General features: G+C 45.7%; 1 protein-coding gene across 4 annotated transcripts in view; it reads right to left on the bottom strand.

The window, feature by feature from the left end:
- Positions 1 to 25,752, bottom strand: part of LOC135904952 (cell adhesion molecule Dscam1-like) — a 228,326-nt gene that overhangs the window by 110,143 nt on the left and 92,431 nt on the right. For 3 of the 4 annotated variants that reach the window (XM_065435951.2, XM_065435952.2, XM_065435953.2), the window contains exon 5: positions 7,743 to 7,892. In XM_065435951.2, coding sequence (XP_065292023.2) covers positions 7,743 to 7,892 — 150 coding nt within the window. Of the gene's footprint in view, positions 1 to 7,742; positions 7,893 to 9,946; positions 10,090 to 25,752 lie in introns of those variants that run through there. The other variant, XM_070536068.1, reaches the window with a different exon arrangement.

Here is a 25,752-nt window from a genome sequence, read left to right as displayed (position 1 = left end):
TTCATTATCATATTAAAATATTTCTTTTAGTGTAATAGCAATAATATGGACACTCAAGGTGCCCTTTTGCCGTCGGCGTCGACGTAGGGAGTTGTCGCGATGTTTCGTACGAAGTCCCAGGGCAACAACACCGTCGCCAAGCGCCGCATGCTGCATGTGGGAGTGAAAGCACGTGAGGGGAGCCGACGGAGTGCGAAGATCGACGATCACTCAACCTGGCGCACGAAAGGCGGTGGGGCGATGTGAGGGAAAGAGGGGGGCGGGTGGCGTTCTCTGCAACCGAATCCCTGCAAGTTTACACGGTCGATACAGTACTATCTTTACTTCATGTAGTTGTCTGCTAATTTGCTATTACAACCGATGCTGCGCCTTTCGGGAGAAACTGCGACTTTTTCTGTTTTCCTATTAATGACGGCTTCTTTAAAATTCGCTATGGAATGTAACATAATGGAGTAGTCTAGGCACTTTATTTCTATATATGTTCACTGTGACGTGATTGTAAAAAAAGAAACAATACAAAGCTTAATGGCAATTCATCTGCGCAAACCAGTGAACGCAGTGGTCGGTGACTAGGGACGGCAGGCGTCTACTACGGAAAGCGCTTGTGCCCCTCTGTCGGTATGAAGGCCCACATAAACTTTTCTATATAGACAGAAGGGAAATGTATGTGAATTTGCCTGAGTTTATATAAAGCTTGTATGAATCTCATTATGCTTCGAAGGAAGTGCTCTGATCACTCTCGTTCGAGTATCCCGGAGACAGACAGCCTTGCCATATATATATCCTGTCAAAAACAGCAGATTTCACAGGCTCAGTCATTTGGACGATTCCGTGCGATACACCAACTGCACTGGTAAACTATATATGCGGCAAGCCACCTATCACGCTGGAAGCCTTCGTAGCATCGACTACGAACGGTCGCATAGTTAGGAGGCTGACTGCGCTATCATGGCAGTGCATCACGCGCGGCCTGAAAGGCAGGTGCGCGTCATGTTTTTAGACGTGTCAGTGTTTTATAAGTGTTTATTGCCCACAAGAAATATGCTCATACTTAACAATGTAGCATACTTATCATGCGGAAGGTCATCCTCAGTCACTTAGAGCTTGGACGATGAATGTCAGGCAAGCCTGGGTAGCTTGGCCGAGTCTAGTCATATCCAGATGTTTTGGCAGCATCCAGAGTAATATAACCCGCCAGCATATTTCTGTCAGTTTCTACTTATTCAAGAGAGCGGGGCAGCCCGAGTTACCAACATATTTTTAGAACACGCTAATGCTAACATCAGGTGTACCGCATTTGCCCTCCGAATTAGATTGTTTATTCAATTCGCCTCTGTTTCGTAGACTTAAGTGCGACGTGCGGATTCTTCTCTCTTATTTTTTTGGCAATATGTTATTGTCCATACGCTTTTGCTCCCGGCTTATGTGTAACCCTTCACGAGGAATTTAGGGTAAGTAAATCGTAATATTTTCCCCATTGCGAAACCGAGTACCCAGTACGCATTGGCCATTGCAATGCACAGTGCCGCGTGCTGAATGATGGAGCGCTGTACTGGCATGCAACACAGGAATGCGCTGGGTACTAATGCGAAATATATAGATATATATATAATGAAATAATGAACTAATAGAAATCATCTTAATGTAATAAAAAATAAAATTTGCAACACACCGTGACTTGCTCTTCTGACGTCGAGATTCACAAGCACAGTGCCAAACCAATACGCCATGCCGAACGTCGACATTCTTGAATATTTTACCATGTCATTGCCAAAGGGTAGTTAGTGTGAGGGTCTGAATGTGCTAGTGTCTGAATGTTAGCGTCTGAATGAGTTAGTATATGAATGTCTCGCACAGACATCGTAGATGTGCTTTAACCCCACAACTAAACCTTACACCTCTATCGCAAAAGAAAACGTTGCTGTCCGTGATATTATGCCTTCAGTGGCCACAACACTGATTTTCCTTTACAATTAGTAGTTTAATTAACAACCGGAACTCTTCACCGGCTGTTACTGCCGATTTCGATAGCTGTTACTCCTTCGCGCAAGGAAAAAAAGAACATTTCTTTATTTCAACCATGCGTTTCAACCGAAATGACTCTGTAGTCTCGCTCAATCTCCCATCTGTGTAGCCACATACCTTCGTCAGAACATTGTCGGTCAGTACCACTGGCAGCCTTCGGCGACAACACATACACCGTGACCCACGTAACTTTAGCCAAACATTAAGAGCACGCAAATGGCACGTAGGTGGACAGAATCAAGGTAATGTTGTTTGTCGCACTTGGAGATACTGAGGTTATTTCTTGCATTCCACCGAATAACATACCGATTCGGGATTACTTAATCAACTTCTCGAATATTATAATTAGACGAAACATGTCATTGAGAAAATTTGTAGAGTAGCACGTCAAACTCCCAATACAGCTGTCTGCTGCTCAATACGTGCTACATTAAATTGCTTTTCCGAGCGTATTTGACGCCCGCGAATACAGGCAAAGTGCCTCGAGCGCCCTGTCGCGCGTGAAAGGCCTAACCTTCGGCAGAAGAAAACGATCTTGTCGCAGGTACCTGTAGAATGATAAAATGCCTGCATTTGGGCCTCACAAGCTTTTTGCTCTTATTATCTTTAAGTACACTAGGGAAAGTGGGAGCGCAGGAATTGCCTCAACTTTGTTGTCTGTGCGATAAAATCAATACGCGGCAGGTTTCGTGGGGTCCATTCGAACGCGTGCGGACGACTGCTGGGCTGCTTTCTTTCGCTTTGACTCCACAACATTGCAATAACTAGCAGTCATCGGTTGCCTCATCGCTGCTAAACAAATATGTAACCATTACTGGAACGTGTCAGGGACACTGACGCAAGAAGTGCGTTAAACATACACGAAATAGAAACGTGCACTAGTGCAGAGCAATGAAACGCCCGCTTACATCAGCTATAGGATGGCGGGGCTTCTGAATAATGAACGACAACGCAACTTCAGAACCCCAGCAGCGCCACTATGATTGTTCAGAGAACGAACCACGTTTCGTTAGAAAGCGTACTCGGGACCCGCCTGAAAGTAGCACGTACGCTATAAGCACCGCTGCTGTTCGTTTGAACGAACGCCCTGAAGGCGAGTCCTGCCGCAGATTGCTTTGGAATGGAGTGCTGCCTACGCGGGAGCCTCTTCTCAGCCTGTGTTTCTTTTTGTTTTTCGTGACTATTCAACGACGCCGGAACAAAACGAAAGAACGCGGCTTTTGCTCACTTCTGGGTCGCGTATTTCTACGTTTGCTACGTGCGAACGATGCCGGAGTCAGTCAATGTCCTACTCCGAGCCCCGAGAGGGCCTGTTCGAAAGCACTCGCTTGGAATAAGTTATTTGGATGGCGACGCTATAGGGTGCGGTGGCGTAATGAACTCCTCGCACGTCCATAGTTGACGCGAAACGCAGCGATCGCTGCGGCTGCGGTCATTCACATGAAGCCACATTTCGCAGCGGTGTCTTGGCAAAGACGTTCACTCTGAGACGGCACGCGCGGCGCGATGACCGAAATTCGCTGAATGTCTTGCGAAACACTGAGCTACTTTCTCTAACTAAATTAGGGCGCAGGCACGACGGGGACATTGCCTGACTCGCGGTGCGAGAGCAGTGACCTGCAAGCACATTGCGATACACCCGTACATGCCCTCCTAAATATTTTTTTTTGTTCCTCGAATAGAATGTGAAGAGTTTTATTCTGACTTCAGCTGAAACGCCAAGAGAATACGTGGGGGTTTGGAAGTATTGTAAAAACTGCGGGGATATGTTAGCAAAACGGGAATTTTCATCGAACCAGCTGCAAACGGCTCTGCGGACAGCTTTTAGAGGTCTGAAATTTTCTGCGTCACGTTCTGTGCGAGATAAATCAAGTTCTTTGTGCAGTACTTTGTGTTTCGCGCGTTGCACCACTCCATCTAATTACGTTTTCATGTCAGCTTCTAAAGAGAAAAAGAAGAATCTCGCATTGACATCTGAAATTGTTGCTTGCATGCGTCTTGTACAGCACTAACCTTCAATGGAAATTAAGTGCCGACGCAAACAGAGCCCCTCCTCCTCCCCCTCCTTCGCGTAACCCTCGCTGAGCTTTCTGCGATAAGACTCCTTGAGAGCTGCGCATTTGCATACCGGGCGGTTTCCGTCGCTAGTTCGTTACCCGTACTTCCATGGTACGCGCCTCGACTGCAACGTCCCCTTGGGCGCTTTCTCGCAAAATCAACCTAAGGGAACAGCGCAGGCGGCGCGCAAGACCTTGGCGGTATTGAACTGCCCAGTGCCGGAAACAGCGTGCCAGGAGGAGCTAGTGCTGCCCCTTATCGGAAGTCGCGCCCTCGGTAGGACGAGCATTTAGCCTCATACCAGAAGTCGTGAACTGGTAGAAAGTTTCGCGCGCGTACTTCAAGGTGATAGCGCCAGAGGAAGCCTCGTAGCTTCCAGTATATAGCGCCAGGTTATTTCTTGAATGCGAGTGTATGTCTAACTGTATCTCGGGGCGAAAATTGAAGGCGCAGAGGCAACTGGTAGCGGCGAGTTTCGGTGATTCCTGCGAAGATAATTCGGGAGCATTGCAGAGCGCGTTCGACATTTCCTGTTCTAACAATGTAAGTTCACCGAATTTAGAACCCTGAAACATCAGCGACGATGAAAGTTGGTGCACCGCGCTGATAATTAAAACGGCTGCTTCCAGTTTATATTGTATAATGTAATAATTACTCGTATATATATGCACGTATATACATACACACACACACACACACACACACATATATATATATATATATATATATATATATATATATATATATATACACGAGTAATTATTCACATAGTCATGTATGTGGCTCGAATTTTACCTATGGCTAAAAGGCTGACTGAGGCAGGAGATACATGTACATTTTTCATCTCTGCCACGTAGGAGGCTCCCCTGTCCTCCAAAAGCAATTTGGGTCGCTAAATTGAGTTTTCCGGGCACAGTAATCCATCTGTGCGTCCATAGCCTTCAATATATTGTGCCTGTCAATTTACAAGCAGAGCAATGAGGAGCGGCCGCCGTTGGAACTATTACCGCTACAAAATTTACGTGAGTTCCTTACCACGCAGTAATCGCATTTTCAAAAATTACTGATGTCAGAAGGAAAGCATGGACATGAAACAATGTGTCTGTGAGGAGTAAAATGTGAATGCTTCAGTATTGCTTCGTTTTCAAAAACGAAATAAACTGCCACCAACCCAATAACCACTATTTATTCCATGCACAGACAACGTTTGCCAGCTGCACCCCTCCCCCTCCCCAGCAAGGATCGAGTGTTGCCATGTTCGTTGTTACCTTTAAGAAAATACAGTCAACTCCCATTAATTCGATTCTTCCGAGACTGCGAGATTATGTCGAATTATCGGAGATATCGAATTTGTAAACCATTCGTAAAATGTATGAAAAGTCTTCTTGAAAAATCTTTTTCATGACTTGAAGTTGTCTGTAGAGGTTCACTTTTTTGTTCTTGAAGCGCGACCCAACGAGCCTCAGGTGAAGAACGCCACCATGATTAAAAGCTCCTTCAACGTGGCACGAGAATGAGCAAGCGGGAACGAGTGGCATCTTGGGCCGAAGAAGCGACGGCCATCAAAAGCTAAAATAAAGTTTTAATGAAACAGCTTCAAGCTTTTGGAAGCAATAGCGACGTCTGCTGAATTTCTTTCAAAGTTCCTTGTCATCCATAGGACGTGTTCAAGAAATTTGATTTTTAGTGTGCAAATTATGCACAATGTCAGGTTATTACGACACTCTAAGTCCGAAACGAATAAGAAAAATGTTACCTTGAGAAATCACTAGCTATAGCTTAGAAAACAAAAATCGACCTGCACCTGTATTTGTCTATGCGCACGGAACCGAGATGCATGGAGAGTTGACAAATGCCGCATGACCTACGACCACCAAGTGTTAATTCATACATTACCGACCTTGCTATATAAGTTGGCCATAGATCACACAGTTGTACAAACAATCTTGTTGAATTTCCTACAAAGCTTATATAAATAATTGGCCACTATTTACATTTTCGTTTAACTACTGCGTTGGTTTCTCATTTGATTTAGTTTTCGATCCAGTGACATTCCTACATAATGATACAACATGCATTCCGCCTTCTTTTATGGAGGAGAGAAGAGACCAGCTTTCTTACCCGGAAATAAAACTGGTAACAAAAATTGACGTCTCTATAGCCTATACTGCTGATCAGCACCATTACTGTGATGCTTATGTAACATGCAAAGATGCCGGAGATGTAAAGATAAGAGCAGCAAGAAATCTCGGAGGGATGGGGAGAAAGTATTCGTTCTGCTTGCGTCAAGCTCGCAAAGCATACCCAAAACAAAAAAAAATTACATAAAAGAAGTGCGATGAGCTATTTGGCTTGCATATATTCAAGCTGTAATTCAATAAGTCAAGGATGATACCAAAAAAACTACATGAAACATGCAGTTGTTGGAGCTTCGAGATATATGCTCAGCCTAATGCGTCAAAGTCTGTTTTTTTTTTCAATATATAGCTTTGATACTTCTTGAAGGTTCTCCCTGAATATTTCTTTGTGTGTGGTTGTAAAATACACCACTATTTAAGCATGGTGCATCATTCACACATGACAATTTCTGCTCATAAGTTTGTTTAGAAAACTTAGTTGTTCAGGCATGTCTGGGTTGAGTAAGTATTGTTCACCTCTATCAAAAGGAATTGAAAATTCATCGAGTGAAGGGTTTAATTGTGTCCAAACTGAGACACAATGCGTTAACTTCGTTTACGTCTATAAAGCAGAAAGCTAACTCCATCGGTTATGTCTTGCTGGGTGCGAAAATTATCGTGAGATTGCCAAAACTAGGCACTATTTTGCTTGGCCATTCCTTGTGCGTGTATGTGTGTGTGTGTGGGGGGGGGGGGGAAGGTGCAATTACCCCACAACGACGAAGTCCTGTGGCTTCTTTCCCCTACACAACAGAATGGGCATCTACCTTGTGCTGGAGAGTTACATTGCCCCCCAAAATATATATAAACGAGAAATGCCCTTAACGTCAATATAGAATATATTTAATGTGGGAGATATGTATCATGTAGCATGAAAACGTGCTTCAATTAAAAACTAGCAGAGTAAGATTACTGTAATTTCTCATTAAGATGCCGGCAATTCCACAATCTCGATTGGTATCCTGTTCCACTCACGAACGATTGGTGGAGAAAACGAAGCGAAACAAAGAACGCAGCGTGGCATTAACATTTTTTTGACATCTTCCAAATAATATGAGCAGATGCGTCGTTTGTTCGGCTGCTGGATAAAATCTTATTTATTTATTTATTTATTTACCTGCATATTGTACGAACAGGCACTACAATTCTTGCTCAAATCATGAATTACGTGTTCTTTGTTAGCTTCGCATGAATCGGTCCTCAAAGAAAAAAATAAAATACATCCAATTATCTGTCATCATCACTGACCATGTGTTGAGCTACGTTAGTATCTATTTAGCATCACTTTAGTAGCTACTTTAGTATCGAAACCCCGCCAAAATACCATTTGTCATCGACCAAATAAGGCAAGGCGAGGGAATATTCTAAAGTTGAGAACATATTTCTCACTGAAACAGAGCACCTGCACTGTGAAATATGTGCCTCTATTAAAAATTCACTGTTACCTTAACAGAATGAGAAAGTAGAAATGGCGACACTTACCAGAAACAAATATCTTTCCTGCCACGGTGCTCGAAGCCAAGTGTCCTGTGAGGCGATGTCGTGTTCGGCAACGGTAACTGCGGTCAGAGTCTGCAGCCGTTGTATTATGCACAAGCAATTCGCCACTGTCTAGAAGCGAGTAGCGGTCCTCTGCGGCGAAAAGAAAGAGAAAGGTGACATAGTAAGACAACAAAAAAAGAAAGGTTTAATCAAGCGTCGGCTTTAAAGAGAAAGTCGACGAACACGGCGGTTTAAGTGATTCGCTGACGAAGTGTTGATTATTTCTTTGTACCTTGTCTCCGTCTGTCCTTTTTCCATGCTCATTGTTCACTCATTTCGTACGGTATTTCCCGAGCAATTACGCCTTGTTTAGCGTGCGCACTTGGTTGGCACATCTTAGCGCGAGATCGTTAAGGGACCATGTTGTAGAAAATCCGGCGTCGGCGTCTATTTCGTCCGAATTCGAACCACTCATATCCAGGCCCTCCTTGTGACGCAAAAACAGTTATTGAATTAATTGAATTTCTCAAGCTAAAATAAATAGAAAAATCGTAAAGTACGACTTACAACCGACTGACATCATAGCGTCGGATAGTAATTTGAATATACGACAAAAGAAAATTATGGTAAGTGAAAACTCAAAGAACCCCTCTTCCAGCGTTTCTACCGTTCACAGACAGGCCACGGCGTCCCCCATTTGGGCACGCCGGTGCCCGAATAGCTCGAAGACCACGGAGCGGCGCGCCCAGTTCCATGCAACACCTCCGGATGCCACTCGCCTCCGCCGCATCGCGGCCCACGCAAGACGCCGCGTTTCTACAAGAAGGCCCGCCTTCGTGCATAGCGTTCGCCACCAGCGTTTCCCCGGTAAACATTACGTTTGCATACGCTGCAGTTGTCGGGAAGCGTAAGAAGCAGACAGGGATCTTTTAATGCTATCGGGGGGCGTTACACTCTTAATGACGAAGCTTAAGCGTCCTCCAAATTTTATGCGAAGCATATTACGAGATCTCAACCCAGCTCCTCAGGCGCGGCGGTGTCGCCTTCAATACCACGTGACACCGTGACGTCACGACAGAGCAGAAACGGGGCTCCAACTCGCGCTGTCGCTCGCGGCGTCGCGGCGGTATTGGCCTCGAGCTCCACCAGTGGAAAAACTGGCGCCACCGTCGGCGTGACGTGCTAGGAGGGATCACGTGGACATAGCGGCCGCGTCGGCGGCTTCGGGCGCGCCGAAGCAAGCTGAAAACGAGTTTAAATTCCCTCGTACGCTGCGGTCCTCATTTAGTGGTGATATTTTCCCGCTTCGAGTGTCTCCTTTACAACGCTTGAAAGCACTACAATAGGTAGTGGCTGCCTTTGAAGGCGCGCAACATGGTAGGCTACTGCTCGGTGCCGCAGGGCCGGACGCACGTAACGGAAGCCGGTGTCAGCCTTATTCACACGTAGCCGCAGGACAAGAAGCTGCGTGAAGCTTGGCTCGCGAAACATAAAACCGGCAAACAGTCATCGGCTACAACTCGGGTATGCAGCAAGCACAGACGCGAGGAAGATTTCTGCTACGGTGCCCGGTCTGCGATGTTCTGAAAACGCGCACCGAGACGCTCGCCCGAGTCCGCTGCCCGACTGTCGTCGTGACGGTTTGGTCTATGAACTTGTCGATGCTATAGATACTGGTAAGTTCAGTGGAGTGGAAAGGAAGCGGTAAGAAGCACATTTAAAAAAAGCATGGCATATGGTCATGTTTGTGTTATGAATTAATGCACTGTATTACAAAAAAGGAGCAGCGGGAAATTGCACGCTGAGAACACCGATAAACATAGTGTGACGCAGCTCGAGAAATAGTATTGAAAGGTCAAAGAATTTAGAAAAAAAAAAGATTGAATCGTCGCGACGGCACATCACAGTCCCCGTAGGCGTCGAAGTCTCTACAATGAAATTATTTTTGAACAGTTGTGATAGCACCCACGCAACAATGGTTGCTTGTATACTGTCAAATTCTCATATTCTGTGGCCTAAATCATGGTGCGAAAACGCGTGCGCGGGGTAAGCGAAACAGTGCGCGGACAAGCATGCAGACGCGCAGTCGGTCGCTGCGAATCTGCGCGATCGCTGCATTGAGGCTTCGTTCTATTACACTCCATTTAGTTATACAAACACTATAAGAACATATTTCACATAGTTTGCTCTCAGCGTTTACCTACCTTTCACGCAAGAAGCCGGTTCGGGAGACTCCATCGCGGCGACCGCGCGCAGTGGCGTTCACTGTACGTATTCGGTAAAGAGATAGCGTCTGTAAACGATTGTGTGCTTTCAGTTTGCCCAAGATTATTATTTAGACAGTAAGAAACTTCTCTCGTTTCGAAAATACTTACGGAAATGTCCGGGAGAGCTCGCGCGTGGTGTTTTCAGTGAGCGCTGACAGCAAAACCTACGAGGAGTGCGCCACGTGATCCCTCATACTACGCCAGCGAGGCGCTTCCGATAGATGGCGACTCCGTAACTCCTCGCCGCCAATATAAGCAGCTGCGCTTGCCTCTGCTAGACACTCACGAGGTGAGATGCCTCCTGGAGACAGAGCTGCTCATTGGAATGAGAAGCGAAGGTTGCGGTGTGCTACAGAGACTGATTTTCTAGGTGGCTTTGGCTCAACTCTGGCAAGATGGGCTGGGTGGGAATCGAACCAGGGTATCCGGAGTGTGAGACGGAGACGCTACCACTGAGCCACGAGTACGATGCTTCAAAGCGGTACAAAAGCGCCTCGAGTGAATGCGGTGTTGCCTTAGAAACGAGCTGTTTCTAAGGCTAAGGCGTGCGTCGCTTGCTCAGGTGCACATTTCATTGCCGCGCCGAACGCTGCGTTGCTCGACGCTCACCGCGTCCAATGCGGGGCGCGTAGTCGCTGCGCCGTAGCCCATTGTCTTACGCCCCTTGGCGGGTCGACGGGAACGCTGTCGCGTTCCACTCTTGAAGGCGAAGCAGAGTAACGCATGAGTTGTTTCTTCGTCTAGCCGAACCAAATATAGCCAAGCAACAGCAGTTCACCAGGCTAAACAGTGGTTCAACAACGAAAATAAAGGCTAGTATGCTTCGCATCCTGGGCTTAACCTTAGCTAAGCCACAGCCATTTTTTCCTCCTTATTTGTCGTACTGGTATTGTACGTAAATGGTGACGTAAATATCGGTAGGTGACCCCCGCCATTATTTGAACAGCCCAGCAGCTGCTTCCATCGTTTCATTTCAAAGCAAATAACAATGCTTACCTTAACGAATTCTCCTAATCTAAATGACTTACAAGATACGAAGAGCTCGCAGTAGTAGGGAGCATTTAGGTGGTGTTTAAGCAGCGAAAGTGGGGAGCACTGAGGTTTAGGCAGCGAGAGTAGATATCTGGGTAAGCAAAGAGGTGCCAGAGGCTCCGATTTGCTCACTTCCCGTTGCTCAGCTTGTTCTAGCTGGTTAAAAATTGCGGCGGCGTACAACGATTGGTGAAACACACCGCTGAAACGGATACTCAGCAAAGCCGAGGTGCCGTACACAAGCCGTAGAGGGCTCGACCATATTTTACTGTCATTGGTTTTTACTGTCATGGACGTAAGGGAATCCATTCTCCCCGGGAGCTCCAAGTAGCCAGTGTCATAGGAATCCGTTGGTAGCCATCTCTAATTCTTTTAGGAAAAGGGTTGGTCACGGCTATTGCGAAAACAAAAGAAAAAGCATTTTTACCACAAGGCATTTTCAGTGCGTTCACGTGACTTTGGCGTCCTGTCTTTTCACGGTTTTGTGACGTCACGTGAGAGACAGGGGAAATTGGCGTGCCCCGCAACATTTTCACCGATAGGCAACAAAAGTGTGGAATCGGAAATAAATTTATCTTTATTGTTGAGACTAATCATGCATAATCAAGATGTAGAATGTACATGTAATATCAGATAAAGAGTTTTGGCCGATCATCGAGCGCTAATGGCAGAAATGTAATAGAAACAGATTACAATTGTCTTATGTTACATCGTCCCTGATCTCAATCTCGATCTCAATGTCTACTATGAGACTCGTGTGGCTGTCGGCTCTCCACTGACCCTGTTTCTCTCCTATTTTGTGGATGTTCTTGTGACGTTGATCTGTGGGCATTTTTTTATAACTACGAGCTGAAGTAAATTAATGGTCACGTGCCATAGATTGGAACCATAACTTGATGGATGCCAGAAATAATATAGTCAGGTGGATACTGTACCTGCTGGTAATAAATTACTTCTAGCAGTATTTTTGGAGAAAGAGAAGCCGATCTACGTCAAAATGAGGCCACGCCTTCTTTGGATAGTGGGGGTTAGATCAGCTGCTCACTACGGAAGCGAGACGTGTTGGGTCGAGTCCTACCAAAGCTCCCGAACATCCCGGGAATGATGAGAGCCAATTCCTCCAAGGCGCTCTTGTTCGGCGGCTGCGCACATCGTATTGCTCGGATGCTCACAAGGAATCGAGATGGATTACAGCCGAAACATTACGCATAATACTTAGCCGAATGCTCTGTAGAAGTTCGGCGTTTGTTACACCCCTTACATATCACACAAGAGCATTTCGAACGAGAAATCACTGGCTTAACATCAATGCATCAGAATATTACAGCATCAATTTTGCACAGAACACGAATATAAGACGCTCTCGTCCAGGCTAAAAGCTCAAATGGAGTTCGAGAGGCTATCTACCTCGAACAACAAACAGCTTGTGGTTTATATGCTCAAAGAAATTGCGTCATGGTAAAGAACAGACAGCCGACAGCTGAATAAATTTAGATTGAGGAGTATTTCCAGGTAAATTGTAGATACAGCGTGGCACCGGGTAGTATATGTAGATGTATTGGGAATGCTCGTAGGGCCCCTTTCCAATAGTGGAATTAGAATGGTATCGATGACAGTGTAAACTGCGACTATCGCGGCAGATTATCGCAAGATCTAAGAGGCATACTTGAGGGAATATTGTTATATTGTAAGCTCCGGACGCTATACCATGGCTTGCAGTGCATACCGCCGGCGTTACCACATCCTCACAGCGAGCTTCCCACTGTCGTTGAAAAGTGTACAATTAGTGCTTTCTACAGCTGTTCCAGTTTAACAGCTGTTCTTCAGCTGTTAAACTGTATATTTTCAGCCAGAAAATTGGCGGTTATTAAAGAAGCTCGAGAAGAAGTGAACGACAAAGCAAAGAGTGATCGAAATAAAATTGTTAGGTGTAAGGTTAAGAGACAGGAAGAGAGCGGGTTTGACTGGAGAGCAAACGAGGATGGCCGTTAATGCTAGGAAAGCATCTAATGGCAAAATGAGCGATAAGGCTCGCATTTGCAGCGGCGAAACGGCATCCGAATTCCTATTTTCTGTGACGCCACGTCACGCACATGCCTCGACGGAGCAGAGGGTGCGAAAGGGAAATCTGCTGCTGCACAAGGCGTTGCGTGAGTGGAGAGGACATCGACCCGTCACGTCACTCTCACTCTCGGAAGCCTGTGTTATATTCGCTTAACTTGTCGGCCCAAGCTCTCGCCTGCGTTCTAGCTTCACCTCAGTAATCCCTATAAATAAATCAATGTGTAAAAGAACATGTGTAATTTTGAAAGGAAAACGTTGGCGGTGGTTAGTTTCGAATTTACGACCCCATGCTCAGAAGCCGAGTCGCTTTGCCACTGGGGTAATCCACCGCCTTCTATATAGCAGCTCTGTCCACTCTGCTCCTTGACATCATGCTATCTCGTCCGTAATTTCCACTGCCAAATCCAGCGTGACGAAAGTGGTGACGTCAAAATCCCCGCGGCTTACAGGGGAGCGTCCTCCTTAGATTATGTGGCAGTCGGGAAAGGTAGCACGACGTCTTCGGTCGAAGCGCACCGGGCTTGTGCTGTCTGGCAGGCGTTGGCCAAGCATGTCAACCTGTTCGGTCGCACGCGAGGAGCTCCTAACTCGACGGACGGCTCAGCGGCGTTCAAGTGAACGTCAGTTCTATTGCATTCAGAAATATTAGGAAGTGTTTAAATGTCCGCGGACTTTCTTCCAATTGAAATTATGAGAAAAAAATGAGCTGGGCAGTCTATGTATTCCGTAGGGTAGGTAACGGTTAGAGTTGCATAATGGGAGGCAAAAGAATTAAGCAAAGCGCAGGCCAGGACGGCAGAATACAAGGTGGGGTGATGAAAATAGGAAATTTTCTGGCGCAAGTTGGAATCAGCTAGCCCAGGACAGGGGTGATTAGAGATTGCCTGGGAGGCCTTCGTCCTGCAGTAGACGTAAGGCTTTACTGACGGACGATGATGATGTTGCTGTTGATGATGATTATGACTGCGGCGCTGTACTCAATGTAGAAGCCAGGGCTACTTTCATGCAGCTCAACTTACCGACCAGCGCAAAATCACTCTGCTGCGTTCCCACACAAAAAAAGCTACTAAAAGCCAAAGATAATACATTTGCGTTGATTGATTCCAGCGGTTCACCGGTACCCGAAGAAGTATGTCCCCATATCCTTAACTCTGTGTTCTGTAACAACTTTGTCGTATGTGGTAACCCTGTGCTTCCTACTCTCGAGTGTTCCAATTACCGACCTATGGGCTTCATTATCATTGGACCTCTTGGGGTCGAAACCGTAATTAAAGGACTAAAGTTATAAAGTCCTAGTCCTGATTTGGTTAACGCGAAATTTCTGAAAACTACTGTTGTTTATGCATCTGTTCTGCTTTCGAAAATTTTTCAGCAATCCTTAGATACCCATAAGCTACCTGCAGATTGGAAGGTCGGGAAGGTGGTCCCACTTCATAAGTCCGGTAGCAAACATTCGCTTCTCAACTACCGCCCAATTTTCCTCACAAGCATTCCTTGCAAGGTTATTGAACATAATTTGTACTCACATTTAGCAAAGCACTTACACAATAATTCATTTTTTACAAAAGCACAGCAGGTTTCCGAAAAAAACTTGTCTTGTGAAACCTAAATTCTTCATTCAGATTCATTCATTTCATTCATTCGCAGACTGTTTTCTTTGATCTCGCCAAGGCCTTCGACAACGTGTGTCATAAATTGCTTCTATTAAAATTTATTCAACTTAATCTTGATCCTTACCTGCTTGCATGGCTTGAGCATTTTCTCTTTAATCGGTCACAGTATGTTGTGTCAAAAAATCATGTGTCCCCATCTAATCCTGTGGACCCTGGTGTGCCCCAAAGATCAGTTATAGGCCCTCTTTTTTTCTTAGTTTACATTAACAATTTACCCAATAACGTTTCTAATATTTACCTTTTCGCAGATGGCTGTGTTATCCTCCGTGAAATCTCGGGCAAATCTGATAACAAATTCTTACAACACAATATAAACGCTACATCTAATTTGTCTGACGTATGGTTAACGCAACTTAACGTAACTAAATGTAAATGTATGCGTGTAAGTCACAGCAATATTCCTCCACCAAACTATTTCCTTAATGATAATCCCCTAGAGGTCGTAATCTCATATAAATACCTTGGCGTCCACATAACCTCGTCAGTTTCCTCGTCGTTGCACATCGACAACTTAATTAACAAGACCAATCGCATGCTGCATCCTACATCATTAAAATTAATCCTATACAAAACACTAATTAGGAGTAAAATGGTGCACGCCACATCCATCTGAGACCCACACCTCGATACCCTTACTCAATCACTTGAGCTAATCCAAAACAATGCGCGCCCGATTCATTCATAGCAATTACAGCCACACATCAAGCGCAACTGCCATGAAAAACTCTTTGCTGCTTGCTCCTCTCTCAGCCAAGCGTAAGTGCTTTAGCCTTGCTTTATTTCATAAACTATATTTCCAGAATTCGTATCTGCGCGATAATCTAATATCATCTGCTACTTAAATTCCCTCTCGCCAGGCACGTACCCAGGAATTTTTTTCGGGGGGGGGGGCCCACCACCTCCATCATCATCATCATCATGTTTTATGTCCAGTGCAGGACGAAGGCCTGTCCCTGCGATCTCCATTTACCCCTGTCCTGCGCCAACCGATTCCAACTATAGCACCCGCGAATTTCCCGATTTCATAGCTCCACATAGTGTTTTGTCGTCCTCGATTGCGCTTTCCTTCTCCGGCGCATTACATGACCTGCCCAGCTACATTTTTTCCTCTTGATGTTAATTAGAATATCGGCTATACCCGTTCGCTCTCTGATCCAAACCGCTCTCTTTCTCTCTCTTAACGTTATGTCTAGCAATCTTCGTTCGATCGATCTTTGCGCGGTCCTTAACTTGTTCTCTAGTCTCTGCCCCATAGATCAGGACTGGCAAAATGCACTGATTGCACACCTTACTTTTCAATAATAATGGTAAGCTTCCAGTCAGGAGCTGGCAATGTCTGCCGTATGCGATCCAACCTATTTTTATTCTTCTGTGAATTTCCTTCTCATGATCAGGGTTCCCTGTGATTAATTGACCTAGGTAAACGTACTCCTTCACACTCTCTAGTGGCCGACTGACGATCCTGATCTCTTCTTCCTTTGCCCGGCTATTTATCATTATCTTCATCCTCTGCATATTAATATTCAACCCCACTCTTACACTCTCTCTGTTAAGGTCTCCAATCACTTGTTGTAACTCGTCTGCATTGTTGTTGAATAGAACAACGTCATCGGCAAACCGAAGGTTGCTGAGATATTTGCCGTCGATCTTTACTCCTAAGCCTTCCTAGTTTAATAGCTTGAATTCTTCTAAGCACGCAGTGAATAGCTTTGGAGAAATTGTGTCTCCCTGTCTGACCCCTTTCTCTCTAGGTATGTATGTCCCTGCTTTTCTTGTGTAGAATGAAGGTAGCTGTAGAACCTCTGTATATATTCTTACGCGAAGGACGAGTCAGTAAGACGAGAAACTATTTACGGATTATATTTACAACAATGGTTGCAGCGCTGACCGGTTATATTCACAGCGCGAGCCCAGTTCGTTCTTCCTCCTTTTTTCTGGAGTGATGGCGCCCACGTACCTCGTTCAAACAAACAAATACCACACGCATGTAGCAACATTTTTCAAGCTTTTTACGTAAGCGTTCTGTAGTCCTTGATTACGTAGTGCCTCTATGACTACTGGTATCTCTACTGAATCAAATCAATCCTAGTCTATATAAGCCACATAGAGAGGCTTATTGTACTCTGCAGATTTCGCAATAACCTGATTGATGACATGGATGTGATCCATTGTAAGGTATCTCTTCCTGAAGCCAGCCTGTTCCCTTGGTTGACAAAATCCAGTGTTGCCCTTATTCTATTGGAGATTATTTCGGTAAATATTTTATATAATACTGGGAGCAAGCTAATGGTCCTGCAATTTTTCAATTCTTTGACGTCTCCTTTTTTGTGGATTAGTATAATGTCCGTATTCTTCCAGTTTTCTGGGACCCTTGCAGTCGATAGACACTTCGTATAAAGAGCCGCCAGTTTTCCAAGCATTATGTCTCCTCCATCTTTGATTAAATCGACTGTTATCAGTGGCGTAGCAACAGGGGGGGAGGGGTGCAGGGGGGGCCGTGGGCTCCGGGTGCAAGGGGCCAGTGGGGGGTGTCATATACGTCTGAAGACACCCCTCTTACTGCCGGCTACACCCCGGGGGAGGGGGGGGCGGTGACAGAAGACCTACGGGCCCCGGGTGCCAGACGACCTAGCTACGCCACTGACTGTTATTCCACCTTCTCCTCCCGCTCTTCATCGTTTCATGTCTTGCAGGCCCTTGTGACCTCATCGCTAGTTATAGGAGAGTTTCTGTATACTGTTCATTACTGTTTCAAAGTAAGGTATCGTGACTCCTCTGGGTACTGTATACCGGTCAGCTTAGAATTTTTCCGCTGATTTTACTATATCTTCGACATTGCTTATGATATTATCCTTCTTATATTTTAGTGAATACATCATGGTTTGTCCTATGCCAGGCTTCTTATTTACTGATTTCAGGCGGCGTTCATTTTTTTACGGCTTCTTCAGTCTATCTCTTGTTATAGTTTCGAATATCAGTTATTTTCGCCTTGTGGATCACTTTTGACAGTTCCGCGAATTGCGTAACGCTGTGCGGCCGCCAGTCCCATACAACCGCGTAGAGCGCAGGACTCTGCAATTCTAGACGTACTGCGCTCACCGCGAAAGGTTAGAAAAACACCCGCATAAGCACAGCAGAGAAGTGGCTACCTGAAGCGGTTCGACCGATAACTGTAGAAGCGTCCTTCAAAACAAGTATCTTCCGGCGGCGTTTTCTCTACTTACTTTTTAAATAAAAAGATGTTGATCCATAAATATTCTCATAAACAACGGTTAACTTTTTTATTATTCGCTTTTGCTTGCAGTTTGGTTGTTGCCTTGGCTCTCTCCCTTAGTAGATCGCTTAATTTCTCAACTCCTTGCGATTTTTGTTTCCAGTTGCCAATTTTGCACGAAAAGTGCTATACAATTAGGGAAAAACAGACAAGGTAACGGGCGACAGTCATCTTGCTTATAGGTTTAAGGGTTATTGCAGGGTTTCATGATTGACGCTCATTCACATTATTTTATTTTCCACCTTATCTAACCCATATTAGGTGTATATGGTTCCGGGCATCTGCCAGCGTCGCGGCGAGCCGTAATTCAAGGAAATAATGAAGCAAAGGTAAAAGTTGAACGCAATTGGCGTTTTCTCCGGCCGTAACTCGTTCCATGAGAGTACAGGCCAGCTGAGTAACAGTCGCATCCCTCTCCTGGTTCTTAGGTTGAACTAACAAAAGCAACAGCTATGCGCGTGAGGGTTGAATAGATGGTGACAACTGAACGCATCTCGAGTTAATCGCGCGGGTGCGGAATTTATGAGAAAACTTTCGTTCACATTACAAGAGATGCCGATAACTACCGCCATCTAAAAGGAGTGAAAAAGGCAGCATAATGCTTACCGATGAACAGCTGCCAAGTCTCAACATTGATCTGGCGGCGCTTTAGGAATGTGTGAGGAGTGGTGGCGTGCGTGGCGAGGGGGGGGGGGTTATGCCACATCATTTCGGGGGGGGGGGGCCGTGCCCCCCCGGGCCCCCCCCCCCCCTGGGTACGTGCCTGCCTCTCGCATTGACCATAGCCATAAGGATGGAATCATTCAGTGTCGCACCAGAACCTGTAATGAATCATTTATTCCTAGGACCTCTCACGAATGGAACCACCTTACCGGCGTAGTTGTGACAATCAAGGCGAACTGAAAGTTTTGCTCGTCCTTAACAGACATCCCCACTCCCGGATACAATTAACTAATCAAATTGTCTGTAATAACTAACCATTTCTTGCTGCTTTGTTTATTTACTTGTGCATCTTTTTTACCCATTCTCCTCTGTATTACTTCGTCGGTCTTGAGGGTACAATAAAAAATAAAAGATAACATAAAAAATAATAAATTTGCAATAGCATCATTCCTTTACACTGCAGTATTGTATGTTTGGCTATAACCATTTCTTTCATGGGCGCCTCCATATAGCGTTGGTAGCGGCACCATCTATGAGCTGTCTGCTTTCGCCGCCTTGGTGGCTTGGCGTCTCCAGCGATTCCTCTGGACAGATGGAAGTTACCTGTACAGACCTCTATAGAAAATCGATCCGCCGTGCAAATTTTACATGCCGCGAGGCCTCAATAGACAAACCCAAGCAAGCCTTCACCACATAAGGCTCCATGTGGCCTACACAAACTACTTCAGGATTAAGTTTCAACTTACTTGCGGACTCACCTATGTGCTCTGGGTGTAACGTCCCGAAGATCTGCAACATGTTCAGTGCGACTGATGCCGCTACGTGCCAGAAAGAGGGAGTCTTTGAAAACGGCACTGCGGCTGCAACGGGACTCGAACTTGGCTATACGACAGAATCTCGGCACATGGGAAAGCACCACGTGTACGTTACGCGCCATGAAATAGCTGCTGCCGTTCTTGCTGGCTACGAGCCTTAAGAGTAAACTTAAGGTCGGGCCCAACTACGACGCGGTCTATGCAAATACATGTAAAGCGCGGAAACGTTGTTGTGAAGTAACGCCTGGACCGATTTTAATGCAATTTGTTGCATCTGGGAGTGAAAACTAAATTCTCGTGACTGTTCTAGTGATTTAGCGCCTGAATTTTCTGAAAGAAAATTTCACAAGTGCGAAAGTTCGAAAAAAATATAAGCACGGTGTTTCTAAATTGATAGTTCTGCACCAAGAACAGATATCGTGGTTTTGCAAACTGCATGCATTAAATCCTTCAAAGCGGACAAATGTGCCATGTCAATTTATATCTTATGCGAATTCGTTACGTTGTGTACAAGGATTCTGCAGAAAGTGTATTTCCATATTACTAAGTTTTTTTTAAATTCATGTGTAACGTATCAATTTCGTCTGCTTACATGTATTGTTAGATGCAATGAACAAAATCGTGATATCATTTTTCATTGCTGAGTTGCAGATTTGTAAACTTGATATCTTCGATTTATAAAAATTTGTAATTTCTGCCATTTTTTAATAAAAGATTCGCAACCTAAACCAAATTCGCAACCAACAGTCACTATATATTTAGTTTTCCTTTTAAATACAACAAACCTCGTCACATTTGGTACACTGGTGACCGAGAAAAACGAATTCTCCTTTTGCATGTATTTAAATAGACGCACCCGAGCTAGAGCTTCCACTGAACGATTCAGCGTATCGCCACAGTCTATATATATATATATATATATATATATATATATATATATATATATATATATATATATATATATATATATATATATATATATATCATCATCATCAGCCGGGTTACGCCCACTGCATGGCAAAGGCCTCTCCCATATTTCTCCAACAACCCCGGTCATGTACTAATTGTGGCCATGCCGTCCCTGCAAACTTCTTAATCTCATCCGCCCCCTGCTACGCTTCCCTTCCCTTGGGATCCAGTCCGTAACCCTTATTGACCATCGGTCATCTTCCCTCCTCATTACATGCCCTGCCCATGCCCATTTCTTTTTCTTGATTTCAACTAAGATGTCATGAACTCGCGGTTGTTCCCTGACGCAATCTGCGCTTTTCTTATCCCTTTTCTTATATATTATCCTTATTTTCTTATCGCTTTTCTTATATATTTATCCATGTATCCTTGTATACTTACCCATTTATAGAACCTCCCATATTATATATATATATATATATATATATATATATATATATATATATATATATATATATATATATGTGTGTGTGTGTGTGTGTGTGTGTGTGTGTGTGTGTGTGTGTGTGTGTGTGTGTGTGTGTGTGTCTGTGTGTGTGTGTGTCGTTGAGCGTTTATCGTTGCATATATTATAATCATTTGATCAACCAGCCCAGCGCCTGGAGTTGTTTGGCGAACAGCTAGGCTAACATCTCCAGCACATCATTACAGCTTGTTTGTCTCTATTCGTGCGCCTTGGGCACATGTTCTATACTGAATTCGAGATATATGCTCGGCGGCCGTTGCAGGTTGTTGCTTTCCAGTTAGTGCGGCCTACATAGTATGACATGGCGTATTGTCCACTGGAAGCACTCCTGCGAGACATAGTGAAGTTATGTAAGTCTAGAAGGCCAGAATTTCTGCTGCCGTTGATACGGACAGAGCATCCAGTGCGATGTATGCGCGCAGCTTAAGCCTGCAATCGGCTTCGGATTCTACTTGTGTAGTGCTATACATTGATTGCACGAATGCTACATTATTGCAACAATCTGCATGTTATTCTAAGCTGCGGCTCAGCAGAAATGAATCGTTGAGAAACATACGCGACCATGCTAATAGCGTGATTACCCTGTTACTATGAATAAGTTCGCTTCGACATGCGAATTCGCATTTGGAGATGCACTGCACGACAAACTCATTCGTTGGACGTAGTTTTCGCTCATTTAAAGAATAGGTTTGCCTAATACTGGCAGCATGGCTCACAATGTGAACTATAGTTGCCCACAGTGGTCGAGCGGTCATCTGCGTACTGCGTGAGAGACAGAAGCAGCTACTGGAGATTATAGTTTCGGGGTTATAGGTCTGTTTTTTTTTTCTCTAACTCACGGGACAAGCATGGAGCAGGACCATTCACACTGTGATTGAGGCATTATCCCATAATGTTTCTTCTTAGTTTTTTTTTTCTCTAACAAATTTTTGCAATAGATAGCAATCAAATCAACCGCTTGAACGCCCCATGGACTGTACAAGCCGCAAGGGAATGAAAAAATATAAATTATGGGATTTCACGTGCCGAAACCGTGGTCCTATAGTAAGGAATGCCATACAGTGGGGGGGGTGCAACAAATCTGAGAACTTGGGAGGTAGAAATACATCTTAGAAACTTAGAAAGGCAGCGTAATCCACAAACACGCACAGAGGAGAAGGACTACAATGCATGGCGCATCTGAAAGTCGATATACTTGCTCGGTCTTGCTTCGGGCGTCCACGACGCACTCAACCATATTGTGGAAATTTTTTCTATGTAAATAATCATCGCATTCTCTTTACGTGATCCTCGTTGGGTACTACTCGTTTACAAAGCAAATACGCAATGCCAAAGCACACAGCTTATGTATCGTGACTGTGGGCATAGCGCGAAATATACATGATGAAGAGAAGTAAACAAAGCGCTTGAACTTCTGTCCATCCCTGACTATTTCATGCAGTACCCACAATTAGTACACTTGAAATGCGTGACAACTTCGGTGGCTGACGCTACTAATGCTTGACGCTTAGATGTTAAGGAGTCGCATTAGGTTTGCCGTACATGAGCCCTTTCTTTTCAGTTCCCACGCGAAACTCTTTGTCGTAAAACCCTGCGCGAAGAGGAACGGGAATATTCCAAAATACGCATTACATTGGCAGATGGTACTCCCGTACCGCACGTAGAGAAAATTAGAATCCTGGGGTTACACCTGCAGGCAAACGGCCATAACGGAGAGACGGTGCGAATACTTCGTCGTTCGGTAGATGACACCATCCGACTCTTGCGTCGCATCACGAACAGACGCAATGGTATGCGTGAAGAGTGCGCGATACGTCTCGTGCAGGCGTACGCGATAAGCCGCATAACGTATGTTGCCCCCTACCTGAGGTGGATCGGGTCCGAGAAAAACAAAGTCGAATGCATGATCCGAAAGGCTTTCAAGAGGGCGGTCGGCGTTCCACTCAATGCGAGCACCGACAAGTTTCTAGAGCTCGGAGTTCACAACTCTCTCAACGAGTTAATCGAGGCGCACGACATTGCGCAATACGAACGATTATCCAGGTCAAAGGCAGGTCGATGCATCCTCGAGTCGCTCAGCATCGCGTACCACACTCAGCATGGAGAAAAGATGGCGGTTCCCGCCTCTGTTCGCGACCGCCTGATCATCCCGCCGCTTCCCAAGAACATGCACCCGACGCACCACGCCGGGAGACGCAACAAACGAGCAAGCGACCTTCAGAAGAAGTTTGGCAACAGCAACGAGGCGGTGTACGTAGACGCGGCGCGATATGGAGGAGGGAGAAGCGCGCACGCGATAGCGGTTGTAGACCGCTCCGGTAGGTGCCTCGCGAGCGCCACGGTGACCACGGGACACACGGAGGCGGCCGAAGAAGCCGCGATAGCCCTAGCGCTCGTCGCGGTGCCGAACGCTGCGATCGTGATCAGCGACTCGCAGGCGGCAATCCGCGGCTTCGCGCGCGGTCGTGTCTCGCGGGAAGCGGCCCGCATACTCCAAATTTCTGACGACGGCGACTCGTCATCGCCCTCGCAACCCCAAAATTCTACGGTCTTCCTCCTCTGGACCCAGGCACACACCGATGTTCCGCTCGCGGGAAACGAGGCGACCCACGCCACGGCTCGAGGTCTCACACGCCGAGCCGCCGCTGATTATGTGGCCGCCTCCGCCCCCGAGAGCGAGGCATCGGATCTGCCGGATCGGGACACTACAACAGAAACACAGCAACAAGAAACACACTGGGCGTGGGGCGATCGCCTAACCACGTTCAGAGACCTCACCCAACACTACAGACTCGAAAGACGCAGATTCCCGCCACCACACGATAAACTGAACAGGAACGAGGCCGTGACGTTACGCTTGCTCCAGACACACACCTACCCTAGCCCCGCTATCTTACACCACTGCTATCCGCGTTTGTACCCAACAGACGCGTGTAAAACATGCGGACGCAGAGCAACGCCGCGACACATGCTCTGGGAGTGTACCGGCAACAACGGTAATCAAAGCAGCTCCGTTGGCGACGCGTCCATAATCGCGGCTGTTGCCAGAGTAGAAGGCTCGAGCTCCGTTCTTCCCGACGCCGCCCCGGATGCGGGAGCCGCCGGGGACCTTCTCCGTAGGCGTCGCCGCCGCTGGGAGGCGGCTATCAGAAGTTCAGAGCTGGCAGACCAGCTCTGGGCCGTCCGGCAAGCCGAAGATGCCGCTCGAGTCCAAGAACTTCGAGCCGTCACCTGAGGCCACCACATCAAGAACTGCCGGACTATTCTTTACTAAAGTTTCTTCTTCTTCTTGCAGGGAAAACATTATCGTATTCACGCCGATAGTCCATAGACATCGGTGCTTTTCGTCCAACAGAGATCAATGTGTCCAAAATAGTTCTAAACACACAAACCGCAGCTGGTGATGGATGCTGCACGTTTGCGCAGCCAGGAGAAATTTCCGCATACCGGTGTTACTGCTGCCCTCAAAACTTCGCGGTGGTTCTTCTACCAGCTCGTATAACCTGACACGACGCAATTTCTTTCCTTGGAGAACGAGCTAAAACACCTGCAAGTCATGCCGCAGCCCGCAATAATAACATATTCTAGCAGCGTCACGCCAGCTGGCAGTAGCCACACATGAGGAAAGGCTCGTGGCTCGCCGGCTGTCAGACCTTTCTTTCTTACACGATTAAAAATCTATAGTTGGTGACTGTTAATATAAGCAAGATAGTCATTACGCCATGCTGTCAGAACTACTGAGCGCAGCGAACTGGAAGGGCTCTACGTCACGGATTCACGCTTCCCACGTGAATCTTTCCATATTGGGTTATTATTACGTGGGTTTTTTATTACTTTGGATATTATGTTTTCATTACAACACAAAAACCTAGACTGACCAAAAGCTGAGCAAATTGTGTGGAATTTGTGGTTTGCCATCAAACCACGGTTTATAAATTGCTTACCAAGGAGGCGTATCAAGGTATAAATGCCTGCATAGCAGAGCAGTGCAAGGAGCAAGCTTTCGACGAGATACAAGAAACGATAATAGCACATAACCTTCGGGTAATAATATTGTGTCCTAGTTTGCCTCGACGTCACATATCATACTTTTAATGACATTCCACTACACTTATTGTACAAGAGCAACTGGTTTGCTTTTTTGGCCAGCCTAAATATAATTGCCATGAAATTAAGTTAGTGCATCAAAGAAAAAGCACAACATAAGTGCGTGCTTTGACAAGAATATTGTAGTGATAAAAATTACTGAGACATCTACTGATCTAGCAAATTTAGACAACGTTTCAGCAAAAGATGTTCGGCTTGTCCAATATGGTGCTAACGAATTGCTTACCTGGGCAGTTTTGAAAAAGTAGCACTATGGTCTTTTGCGCTGTTATCACTCTGACTATGTCGGAACAATTTGTATACTGTACAGAAGTGAAAAGACGTAATTAAATCAGGAATGCATCCAATAAAATACCTAAGGCCCCGAACGTGCTTGACCCATAAACTAGCACTGCTGGTGGATCGCACGCTTTGAAGGTACTTTAAGCTTTCCGAGTTACACGCGTCTTTATTGGATACTTTAATTGCTTTGTAATTTGCTCATTTTTGTGTCATTTGTGTATATTTTGGATCCCTGACGTGCACGTAGCGCATACGGTTTGAAGCAAACCTCTCCGCTACCCATTAAAGAGCTCCTCTTGCTCGCCAAGGTATGTACGCGTATACATATCTTGTAAGAAACACCTTATCTAATTATTCTCTTTCTATGTTTGCAATGCAGTAGCGAACCTCGTGAAGTT

This window comes from Dermacentor albipictus, chromosome 3 (assembly GCF_038994185.2).
Source record: "Dermacentor albipictus isolate Rhodes 1998 colony chromosome 3, USDA_Dalb.pri_finalv2, whole genome shotgun sequence".
Classification (NCBI taxonomy): Eukaryota; Metazoa; Arthropoda; class Arachnida; order Ixodida; family Ixodidae; genus Dermacentor; species Dermacentor albipictus.
Note: the sequence above shows the minus strand (reverse complement) of the source record. Positions and strands in the feature narration are given on the sequence as shown.